This window comes from Cryptotermes secundus, unplaced genomic scaffold (assembly GCF_002891405.2).
Source record: "Cryptotermes secundus unplaced genomic scaffold, Csec_1.0 scaffold96, whole genome shotgun sequence".
Taxonomy (NCBI): Eukaryota; Metazoa; Arthropoda; class Insecta; order Blattodea; family Kalotermitidae; genus Cryptotermes; species Cryptotermes secundus.
In genome coordinates, this window is record NW_019730584.1 from 468,789 (window position 1) to 481,466 (window position 12,678).

A 12,678-nucleotide genomic window follows, 5' to 3' on the forward strand; every position below is an offset into this window, starting at 1 on the left:
TATTTCCATAAACATTTTTTTTTTATATTGTAGCTGCGGAGTAAATGAGACGCTAATATTCAGATGAATATTAAAGAACCAGAGAGCTCGGTTAGCTGAGTAATGGACGCTTTATACCCCTCATGCAAGTGGGATTTGTGGTGGATAAAGTGGCGCTGGGGCAGATTTCCCCTGCCAATCTTCATTCCACCAATCGCGCCACACTCACCCTCACCTATCATCAGGGGCTGGTACAGTAGGCCAGAAGAGGCCGCATTGTGATGATGGCCCTTCCTACCCAACCAGTTTCTCAGCAGCGGTGTTGACTTATCGCCAGTGTATATATGAACTGAAATACAGAGTGTCCGGATGAAAGGTATCCAAAATAAAACCATTACATCTCAGAAATAATTTATTATACACATTTACGGGTTAATCCACTACAAAGGGAAACTATCAAAGTTTTTCTGAGCATATAACTTTCTCAATCAATTTCAACGTGGGCTCCCTTGGTGCACGACAAATATCCAGACGATCCAGCATGTTTGGTGTTACCATAGCAACAGCGTCCCTTATGAGGGCTTTCAGCCGTTGAAGCTCGTTGATCTTAACCCGGTAGACAATGTTCTTCACATAACTCCACAAGAACAAATCCACTGGGGTTAAGTCTGGCGACCCAGGAGGCCAAGCGATTGGTCTACCTCTGCCAATTTATATCCCAGCCATCTCTCTGTCCAGGTGATTCCTAACATGGTGACAAAAATGTGGCGGCGCATGCCCGTAAGCCGGGTATGAAAAAACTTTCAGTTTTCCTTTCCGATGACATAAACCGGATACGTGAATGACAATTAGTTTTCGAGATATATATTTTGTATTTTGGATACCTTTCACCCTGACATCCTATACATACATTATAAAGGTGCGTCCACATTACTCGTGCTCGTGCTACAGCCTATACACACTACGAGTAAATATACGGATCCTCATGATATAGTGCTTAATTACTTAAGCACAGGGACAACTTTACCTTTTACATTGTAACATGTACCCGTATCACGTGTCTCTGTATCTCTTCCAAGAACTTAACTGCCCCGTTATGTTGCCATGTTTAGATTAGTGCTGTGTTGCCTAATTACGGGTTACATGTTTGCGAATTTCAAGCACCCAAATTAGGAACCTTGTTTCATACTGTCTTCGTGTCTTATTCATTCTTAGAGGGCTGATATTGAAAGAGAGGGATAGGCCATAGACTCCACGAGCAGTGCATTGCAGTGCAGGTTGTAAAAGTCAAGAAAATGGGGTTTCTTGGGTTTCCTGGACGCTTACCTGTGGGAGTGGTACACTCGATGAGGAGTCGAATTTGAATTCTGAATGGAAATCGTTTTCTTTGTATAAGGACATAGCTTGATATTAACTTCTGCTGAGAACTTTGTAATTATTTTTCACATATTTACGTTAATATAATGTTCTTCAAACATGACAGCATTTTCTTTATAAAAAATAAAACTCCATATCGTGCTGTACACCTGTTTCTCTTCTTCTATTTTTAATTGCATTATGGTTATTTGTTATCGACTAAATTTCCCAAAATATTACGTTACCTATCCGAAATAAGGAACCGCCCTTTTCCAAATTGGGCTACCATTTTCGCAGAACCTTCCTTATAACTTTTTGGGCTTTTTAAGTTGTTTAATAAACACTGAATCTGGGATCACAGTATGTACTAATTCTCGAACTAGACTTATTATTCTGCCTGAATTCAACAAAGTATTAATGGGTCACAATTCCGTCAAAAAAGGGCTTTTACCTTAAGGATTCGAAATATGGCGCCTTTACCTTATCTCAGGCTGGGTTACGATAGCTTCCTTCTTTTTTGTTTCATCTTTAACTAATCATTCTACTTATTGCTCGACCCTCCACAGTTGTCAGTGCGACGGAATATGTTGCCATACCTCTTGGATATTCCTATACGCCTGATGTATTCAGCAGTTGCTAGAATTCCTTGTCGTCACAGCTGTTGTTTGGTCTTCTTTTTTTTTTGTCATCGTGGGTATTACATGACCAGAACGGTGTACTGTCAGACGACAAGCAGTGATATTCGGAGACTCTGTTACTTACGTAGTACGCATGCGCACGCTTAGACCAATAGAAGACCCCCGAACGTCAAGTCGAAGGAAAACAAGTGCGCAGATGCATACACACCTTACAGCACGAAGTTCTGTAGAACTGTTCCCCTTTGCGGAAGTACGTAGACGCTACGCCATGAAAATGTATGGCGGAGTTGGGGTCTATCTCCCCCGTGTAAATTTACATACAAGAATATAATTCAATTTAGATAATGGGATAATAAACTGTAGGGCTAGTTTGTAGATGGCCATCGAATTCTGTTCGAGTAAAATTATTGGATTTCAGGTTTTCATAGTGGTGATTATGAAGAGCATTTTTTTATTGCTAGTGGGGTGGGACTAAGTCCCTTGTACTGCGGCCACTTCTGGCCTATTGTACCAGCCCCAGATGATAGGTGAGGGTGATTGTGGAGCAATTGGTGGAATGAAGATTGGCAGGGGAAACCGAGGTACTCGGAGAAAACCTGCCCCAGCGCCACTTTTTCCACCACAAATCCAACTTGACCAGACCCGGGATCGAACCCGGGCCGCCGCGGTAGGAAGCCAGCGCGGCTCTGTTATGAAGAGCATGATTTTGTACATTGTCTGGTTAACGACGCTGTTAATAGCTCGGGCTCTGGTTCTGTATATAGCAGCGCCACAGTACGCGATGGCGGGAATCAACGAACTGGAAAGTACTTGAAAGGAAGCGGTCATACGGTAACTTGAAGTGCTAACCTGGCATTTGCCTGGACGGACGGAGGAAAACCAAGAGAACATCAATCAAGAGAAGTCAGTGCCTCGTCCCAGATTCGAACCAGGCCCTTCCCGAATACAAGTCAGAAGCGTCACAGCTTGAGTCAGCTTGCTCGGTATATTTCTGAACCAAATACCTGATGTTAGAACCGCCCCTATCAGAGTTCCTGGCAACATATCCAGAGGTCCCGGTTTCAATTCCCGGCGCTACCAGATTTTCTGAGGAATAGTGGATCTGGAAAGGGGTCTACTCAGCCTCGTGAGGATAACTGAGGAGCTATTTCAAGGAAATAGCGGTTCCGGTCTAGAAAGCCGAGATTAACGGCCATGAGGATCCGTTGCGCTGACCACGTGGCACCCTCTATTAGCAAAAGTTGGCACTAACTTCGCCAACAAACAGCGGTTGCTCGGTCGGTATAGTTCGCTTGCGGACTACAAGCCACAGAGTTTGTTTTTGTTTATACCTAACGTTAATACGAGTAAGTGCATAAACTGAACGCACTGCAGCGTATGAACCTCGTAAACTGAGGGAAGAACATGAATCGTGGCCCTACAGCCCTTTGTTTGGCCCCGGCCTCTTCTTCAGTACACAGAGAGTAGGACTCCTTAGACAAGTGATCAGCCCGTCGCAAGGCCGCTACCTACACAGGACGACACAAACACAGAATAAACGCACACACAGACATACATGCCTTGAGTTGGATTCGAACCCACGACCCCAGTGTTCGAGCCAGTGAAAACAGTTCACGCTTTAGACCGCGTTGCCTCTGTGACCAGCAGACCGTGGGTGTGTGACAGCAACGACGGGGGTTCTTTGTCGTCTTTATTATTTGTCTAATATACATCAAGGGGGAATGAGATGGGCGGAAAATGTAGCATGCGTCGAAGGAACTGATAAATTTGTACAAAATATAAACTTCTCAAGGAGTTAGTAAACATCGGTGAGTACAGGTCAGTACCATATGCTTTAGTACGGGTTCTGCTTGGCTATATGACGCTAATAAAATATGATCCTAATTTTACGAAATAAGATGCTCATAATGTTTACAGTAGTCGTAAAGTAGTTCCTATCTTAAGCCAGCTGAATCCAGTCCACTACTTCACACACATATCTCTGCTGTTCATTTCTGTACTGCACTCTCGCCTAAGCGCAGGGCTCTCAAATGGTCTGTTGCCTCGCAAATATTTGAGCGAAATTTTGTATGTGACTTCAGAGATTGTCACGGCTGTGAGTACGAAGATCGCTGTTTCGGGAATGTAAGTCCATGTAGTGTAGCATAACTTTTGCGAAATTTCGGAGTAACGTGTTTCCTCCATCTAAAGGGCATGGCAGTTCTTGGATGTCGAAAACAATTTTGTAATTAGGGCAATCATGGAACATTTAATAGCGTCTTAATGAGAAGAAAGTAACACTCCGATAGAAGTCAGGAACAACTCGTCTTCAGACAGCTATGCAACTGCCGTTCCCCGATATAATTAGTCTTAAATGATCGTGTTAAGGAGGATGTACTGGGAAAGCATGTACCAAGCACGGGGGAAAATTGCGTATAAAGTTTTTGCCGGGAAAGCCAGAAGGAAATAGATCGCTAGGAAGAGATACTCGTAAGTTAGAGGCTAACACTAAAATGGGTCCTAGAGAAATAGGATGGAGTGATATATAACTGTATTCATCTGGCTCAGTACAGAGAAATTTCTCGAATTTTGTGAACATTATAATGAACATTCGGGTTCCATTAAATGTTGGGAAATTTTTAAACAACTGACTGTTGGCTTCTCAAGAAGGACTCAGCTCAAAGGAGTTAGTTTTATGGCAAACAAGTGCACTCACTATGACTAGGAGCCGGGATAACGCAGTCAGTTTAGCGACTGGCTACGCGCTGGACGACAGAGGTGTCGAAGTTCGAGTCCAGGTGGGGGAAGACTTTTCACTTCTCCACGTCGTCCAGACCGGCTCTGGAACCCACCCAGCCTCCTAACCAATGGGTATCGGGGGCTCTTTCCCCGGAGTAAAGCTGACCTCTCACCTGCAGCTAGTGCCGAGGTCAAGAGAATGTGNTGCAGTCAGTTTAGCGACTGGCTACGGGCTGGACGACAGAGGTGTCGAAGTTCGAGTCCCGGTGGGGGAAGAATTTTCACTTCTCCACGTCGTCCAGACCGGCTCTGGGCCCCACCCAGCCTCCTATCCAATGGGTATCGGGGGCTCTTTCCCCGGAGTGAAGCTGACCTCTCACCTGCAGCTAGTGCCGAGGTCAAGAGAATGTGGATCTCTACATCCATCCCCCATACGCCTCAATGGCGTAGTGCTAAGTTGGTTACGCACAGGGACAACTTTACCTTCACTTATTATAACGACATTCCGACGTATGTAATTTAAATATGAATGAATTATTTACCGTCGAATGAGTTGACAAGATTGGGCGTGATAAACAGGAAGGTTACCTGGCCTCTGTGTATATTAAGCTGGGGAGAGCGAGGAATTTCACAAAATTCTTGTCAGAATAGCCAGAGCTTTGGTGTGGATTCGGGTAGAAAACCTCCAGAGTATAAGCCTGAATCATCCTGTCGGGCCACTTTCAAGTGACTGAACATTGCGTATGAAGTGATCCGAAGTTTTGAAGTATCTAGTTTACATTCTATTTGGGCGGGTGTGTCTACATGTCACGAGAGGTCTGGTCTGCTAACTACGGGTAGGCTATGTTTTGAATTTTGTTACATCACAGATGGAAGGAATCATATTTATCATTTCAAATAGATTCGCAATACAAATTTACACAAATCTACTTCAGTCGAAAGAGACGAAGACTGTAGCAACAGGAAGAACACGAAAACGACGGACATTTACGATTGAAGGATGCAATGCTCTCGGTAAGGAGATGTACGTTGTTAATATTGAGGAGAACTGCTGTCTGGGCGAAGCTGTTTCGTTTGCATGTCGTCATATGCGATTGTAAAGACGCTCTTCTTTTCCAGCAGCTGCTGGTTCCGCTTCCGCCTGCCAGCTCCACCCATCAGCAGAGACGACATGGCGATCCCAGAGTCCATATCATCATCAAACACAGTCACCTTCAAAATCTGCTCCTCTGCTTTTTCCATCTCTTTATCGACTTCTCCCTTTACTATTTTCCGTACACCTCGACCTTCGGTCAATGTCTCTTGCTTCTCATTTTGTCTGTTTTTTGTCACTTTTGGATCAGTTGTACTGTTTTGACCGGGCTTAAGTTTCTTCTTCTGTTTATCTTTCTTTTTCTCTTCTTCCAACTTCTTTCTCCTCTCCCGTTCTTCTCTCTTAGTCTTATACCACTCCATATATCGTGAACCCTTTTTCTGCGCCGGAGCAGTCTTTCCTACGTCGTTAACTTGGTTTAAAGATTTCGCTTTGCTAGCTACAGTTTGTTGCTGCGACAGATGCTGCTTCTCAATTCGGCCAGGTTCAGAAAGGGACCCTCTCCTGGACGATAGTCTTTCCTTTTTATCCAGTTTCATATCGTCCGGAACAGACCTGCGACGGGATTTCCTGCTAGATGCCAACGCATTGATTCCTGTTTCAGACTTTGCGCTACGAATGAGAGTTTTATCTCTTCCATGAGCAAATTCCGACATTGCTCCGTTCTCATTGCCTCCTGCTTCAGCTGAGCTTCCCTGCTCCGATGGGCGCCCACTTGAGGTGTCGCTAGACGCAGCAAGAGTGGCAGTTCGAGCTCGATCTTTCTCAGAAGCAGAGTCATGTCTTATATCTGAAGCATTCCTCTTCTGGAAACTGTTTCCACGGGTGTCGCTATTTTCAAATCCCACATGACGCATTTTTGAAGACTGCAATCTACTGTCCTCAATATTTGCACCCCTCACGTCCCCCATAGGACTCTTGGGATGTTGAAGTCTACCGTAGTTATCAGTCCTCTTATTGTGTGATACATACTTCTCATTGGAAGGCGATCGTTCCTCAAGCGAGTCTGTCGGTGTTTCTTCTTCAAAGTCCTCCAAGTCACTTTGAAGCTGATTCGGCAAAATCGTCACCTCCATTTCTCCGGAAGCAGTAGCAACTTTAGCTTTGTTGTTCCGGCGCCGCAGCATGCTCGTTTTATTCTCCGAATAATTGCCGAATGAAACGTGACCTTGTTGCCGTTCGGCAGCGTCCAGTGCACTCTCAGTCTCTTCCAGTATTGGGGTCTTGATTTTATGCCCTTTACCAGGCACAAGAAAGCCACTCTTCCCTCCTACCCTCCTCGATCTCAAGTCTCTTCTGTGAAACAAACTGCGTTTCCGTTTACTTCGACGCTTTTTGTTCCAAAATTCACGTATAGCTTTTCCTAAAGAATGTGAACCCACGCCGTCATCTTGAATGAGCTGCCTTTCTTGATCTTCCTCCTCTGTATAGGAGTCGTCATTGTCGCTCCTGGCACGTCTCCTGGGTGGCCTCATGAGGTGAAAGGGCTCGGTTTGCGTGCTGGAATCCACATCTGTCTGAGTCGCCATGGTGGTCTGCCCAGGAAGGCTCTGTGTCTCGATGTTTTCGCCAGTTGTTGCTAGGAATTGCTCGTGCTGGCGCTGCGCGACGAGAGCCTCAGTGAGCAGCAAGGTGTTGTTCAGTCGCGCTTCTTCCTCTAACAGTCTCCTCACGAGCATGTCTTGCTGACGCAGTCTCGCCAGCGGCCCTGGGTCAGAACCCTCTTCTTCTGCTTGCTCTCTGCTGCCATTATTACGCTGGTCCTCCATAAAGCGTTGCATTATGATCTCCTTACCATTGTCGGCCCTCACATTATTATGTTGTCGAGGTGGAACAAGTGTCATTGGTCTCTGTTCAGGTTCAGGTGCAACTTTAGCGAACTCTTCCTCGTCCAGTGACCTCCCTCGTGTCACAAGTCGCAGTATTTCGGCATTCCCATCGCGGATGTAGAATTGTTCCCTTTGGGAAGCCGCCACTTTGCTCAGATTTGCTGCAGTTTCTTCGTCTGCACGCGCTTGCCCTCTCCGCTGGAGCACCAAGCGGTATTCCCGACCTTCATTAACAATATTCCTGTTCGCGTCGTTGCGCCTGTAATCGTTACCTCTGCCCAGGTCTGAACCCCTTTCTACTTCATGCCTCCTCATAGAATCAGTGTCGTGGTCTTCCTCAGCATTGATTCGAAGGTCACGATGGGGTATTCCTCCTCTGACTTGTCTGTGGTCTATTATCTGACTTGCTCCCTCGATATCCTCAAGGTATACACCGCGATGTCGAAAGTCGGCCTGGCGTTGGAGATCCTGAAGCTCGCGGGTGTAGATGACAGCGGGTCCATCTCGGACGCGAATGTACTGAGCGGGCAGGCTGTGCAGTGAAAGCCCGTCTTCGGGTCCTCTCATGCCCAGTGTGGCGGCTACAGCAGGCCCGTTGATGTCGTAAGCCAGTTGTCTGTCGTCCGGCCCAGTTCTGAACTCTTCGTGCTCCTTATTGTGTACATTCCGTCTGTTGAACCGCCAGGACTGATGCCTCTGCTGACGCTGATCGGCACTCCAAGCTTCTCTTCGATGTCCCGCCCCTTCGGCTGGTAACACAATAAACACATTCTGTATTATTTTGCGAGGTCCTTATCACAACGCAACTAAGTACCTGACTTTGGAAAAACAGACACGCTCAGATGAGCATGTATGTACTTTTTACCTTGATCACGAAAGCCCGCCGCTGAACCCTATTTGAGCCAATTGAGTCCAGTCAAGGGCCACGGTCCCTATTACTTTAAAATATATTTTGATACAAAATTTTAACTTGCATGTAGATGTCCCAAGTTGTCTCTATCGCTCAGATTGTCAAATACAAATTCTTAAAAATATTTATTATTTTAAAAAGTACAAACATATAAAAACTGTATGATTTATTTCTCGTTTTAATGGATTTAGAATTTTATTTTTATTCCTGAGGAAAGGAAATCTTTTCAAAATGTGAATGTTTATATCTCACAGAGGTGAAATAGCAAGTGACTGGAAGAGACCGCGCAATTGAGAGCTTCCTGATTTGGGTTCCTAGGCAAATTTTATTAGAATGATTAAATCAAAGAGGATGAGAAGGGCGGTGCATGTAGCACGTGCGCGAGAGATGAGAATTTCATACAATTTGTTGTTTAAGAGAAGAATTGGGAGATCAGGTGTAGATGAGAGAAGAAAATTAAATTGGATCTCTATGGAGCGAAAAACACGTAAAAATATGGAATGGATTCATCTGACTCAGGATAGGATGCAGTTGGGGCTTCTATGAACACGGCAGTGAATCTTCGGTTTGCATAAAATAAACCAGGAAATTGCATTGCGCGCTGAGCAACTGTCAGTTTCTCAAGAAGTAACTGCTATATGAAGGTCGTTACTTATTTCTTATAATTGCTGCTCGTGTAAAGAAAATCTCCTCAACAGACGATGACATGTAATCAGTTCTGTAAATGCGCACGCTAACTTAGATATGCACACACATGTAGGCTATGCAGGCAAAGTGGTGTTCTCTACGAGAAGTGGGACAGAAACTGCAGATGACCCTGGCCTTACATTCCAGCGTCCCACCCAAATAACTATTTCAATATGGAACTCGTCTGTTATACGTTACTATTCTGGTTATGAATGTTCTATTTCTAACTCTTTTAGTTTACTACTTGTGTAAGTTCATCTGCAATTCATTCTCGTCATACTGTCAGTAGTAACATAAAAATCGACTCGATTCGAGAGTTCATTCGTCCTTAGCGTTTTCTAGATGACCCTCACGTAAATCAGAACCAAGTCAGTCCCAGTGGAAGAGAAGACACTTATGGTGCAGTAAGGAATGGAGCGAGTCTTAGACAGTCACTGACTGAGATCTATTATAATTGGTTGTAATTGTAAAGAAGTGCCAATAAATCCAATCCAGAACCCGCTATTGTTAGTCACGGAAACCCGGACACGTGACAATACAACAGTGGATCAATGGCAGGGTTATCCGTGGAAACCATGGCTAGAGATGTCAGATGTCACAATTTCACGACGGACAGTAGGCAATATAACGGCGATGTAAATATGTAGTCACTCACCTTGCACGGCCTTGGTCTCCATGCCTGGGCCGTGGTCCTTTGCAAAGAGGTGCAGTCCGTCTACGGTCTGAGTGTCAACCTGGCTTCCTTTCCTGAGCCCGGCCGCATTAACAAGTATACATACATGCGTTAACATTGTCATGCCTGTGTGGCCACTGATTCCATTAAATGTATGCATTCCTTCTTATGAACGAGATATATCGTTTTAATCTGCCCATTCTTCATCTATAGCTGTGATCTCTGGTTCTCGAGAAACTGCTAGACTCTAACTATATCCGCGCAGTATCATGAACTCTGCGGAGCTTAGTCGTGTCAAGAATTTAGCAGTTAGGTAACGGGTCAGGTAATTTCCCTCCTCCTACGTACAAAACCTGAATATTCATTGCCGTGTCAACAGGATTTCTCTTATTAGACTCCATGTTTGAATACATTGATCAAATCTGCATTCTTATACACTGTTTCCTTAAACTTATTATTAATATTCCTCAATCCCAGGTTCTCACAGCAGAGATTATGAAGCGTTCTATCACAAGCGATGTCTTCTCTTTTAGTTTTCCTATCAGAATTCTCTCATCTCCCTCATACGTGTTACATAAGTACAAAAATTAATATAAATATATCTGTATCATCGTGGGCTCAAACCCATGTCCTTAGTGTCAAGTGTGTCATCAATTTATGATCAAGAATTCAAGAAATTTTCATTCATTTGTAATAAAACCCTAGTGTGATAATATGGAACACATCGAAAGGACAAGTATCTCAGCTCGGCATGACACAGGAACACAGATTCAACGTGACTTACTTGGGCTTAGCGTAGAGCGGACACCCTGGACAGATGCAGCACAGCAGCAGCAGCAAGATGATGATGACAATCAGAATTGCCAGAAACATGAGGATCCAGAAGAGGGCGCTTTCCGCTCGGCGATAAACTTCCTGAACACGAGTTCAAAAGGAACTGAATAATACCATATTTATTCCTTACAAACAGGATAAATAAGTTACAGCTTAGGATCTAACATTCTCTAAGATTTCAACAAAAGAAATTCCGTGGCCTCTAGTCCTCAAGCGAACTATATCGGCCGAGCGACCGCCGTTTGTCGGCGAAATTAGTGCTAACTTTTGCGGATAGAGGGTGTCACATGGTCAGCGCAACGGTTCCCCACGGCCGTTAATCTCAGTTTCTAGACCGGAGCCGCTATTTCCTTGAAATATTTCCTCAATTATCCTCACGAGGCTGAGTGGACCCCGTTCCAGACCCACTACTTCTCAGAAGATTTGGTAGCACCGGGAATCGAATCCGAACCTCTGGATCTGTAGCCAGGAACTCTGACCACTAGACTTCAGAGGCGGTTGTAAGACTTAAACACGTAATCGAAATATAACATTCTTCTAACTTCAAGAAAAATTTGGTGAAGAAATTTTCTGCCACTTACTGAATTCAACATTTCATGATTTTCTTCATATGAAGCCCTCATCTGAACCCATTTTCTGTGTAACTGACTCCAGTCCACTCCATGTTCTTCAGGATCCATTCATCTGCCTTTGTCTCGTAAATGCTGTATTACTTTCAGGCCCGCAGTTAAACTCTTTATTAATTTCTCGAGTCACTCATGCTTTTACATGGCATGCCAGTCTGGTTGTCCTCCGTTATACGTGTATGTCTAAGTAGAGCTCGATTATAATGTGATGGCACATGCGCAGAAGATAATTCTGGTGTATGGGCGGAACGGACGATTTCATAGTCTCTTGGAGCAGATAATGAGGATTGGAAAGGTCAGTTCTGTGCTGGCCGCCGAGGTGTGTGTGCGTGTGGGTGTGCGTGCGTGTGTTTGGCGTTGGGATTGTCCAGTAACGGGCTTGCTTACTCAGCTATCACGTTTCTTCTCCACTAAACCTTATTCGGGCAGATTTGTACCGTCACATAGTAATCGAGCACTACCGCACCTTTATTACATTTTGGGAGAGAGGTTTAAACTTCACGAATTCACAATCCTGTAGTGAAGAGCAGGTTAGAGTAGTCGGCTTCACCCTTCAGCTACTTAACCTCCGATGTTACAGCCCACTGTATCCACTGGATATGTGTACCGTACATGAATCCTTCACTCTCCCTGACTCACTCCGGCTGCACTTTCGCCTTGCCATTAGCAACACTTATATACTTAGGCCTATTTGTAGCTTAGCAGTCGGAATTACCACTGTCTCCTTCTCCTTGACAACGTCCATGCTCCTGTTACCCCGAAGTGCACTTTGGAACTGCGTCAGATCCACAGTGGGGTTGTCATCATACAGCACTCTGGCCGACACAACGGACCTGCGCAGAAGAGAGCTCACACGTAGCCATTACACTGCCTACTAGGTAACTATAACACCATGGAGACTCCTGCTTGATAAACCTCCAGTCAATCAGCTATGAACAGGAAGGTTCATTACCTTGTACACAAGAACCCTCCACCTGTCCCTATATTGAGCCAGATCAATCCAATACATGCCATCCTATCCTTTCTCTCTAAAATCCATTTAACATTGTCCCCCCACCTACGCCTTGATCTTCTCAGTAGTCTCTTTCCCTCTGGCTTTCCCACAAATATCCTATATGCATTCCTCTTTCCCCTATTCGATCTACATGCCCTGCCCATCTCATCCTCTTTGTTCAGGGCCACCTAGTCATTTTCACTTCCAATGCAGCAGGTACTTCCGAAACGTCGACTGACCCCAACCACATGATGCAAAGACCCAAGTAGAAATCAACGCTGAACCGAAATGAAAGGCTAAATAACCGGAACTTGCTTACATTCTTTGTGTGTGTGTGTGTG

At 44.8% G+C, this 12,678-nt stretch overlaps 1 protein-coding gene across 1 annotated transcript in view; it reads right to left on the bottom strand.

The window, feature by feature from the left end:
- Nucleotides 1-5,561: 5,561 nt before the first annotated feature.
- Nucleotides 5,562-12,678, bottom strand: part of LOC111866352 (cadherin-86C) — a 69,342-nt gene continuing 62,225 nt past the window's right edge. The window contains exons 17-20 of the mRNA XM_023855216.2: nucleotides 12,059-12,176; nucleotides 10,668-10,798; nucleotides 9,866-9,957; nucleotides 5,562-8,362 (exon numbers count right to left, since the gene is read on the bottom strand). Of these exons, the coding sequence (XP_023710984.1) occupies nucleotides 5,724-8,362; nucleotides 9,866-9,957; nucleotides 10,668-10,798; nucleotides 12,059-12,176 (2,980 nt within the window). The 3' untranslated portion in view covers nucleotides 5,562-5,723. The remainder of the gene's footprint in view (nucleotides 8,363-9,865; nucleotides 9,958-10,667; nucleotides 10,799-12,058; nucleotides 12,177-12,678) is intronic.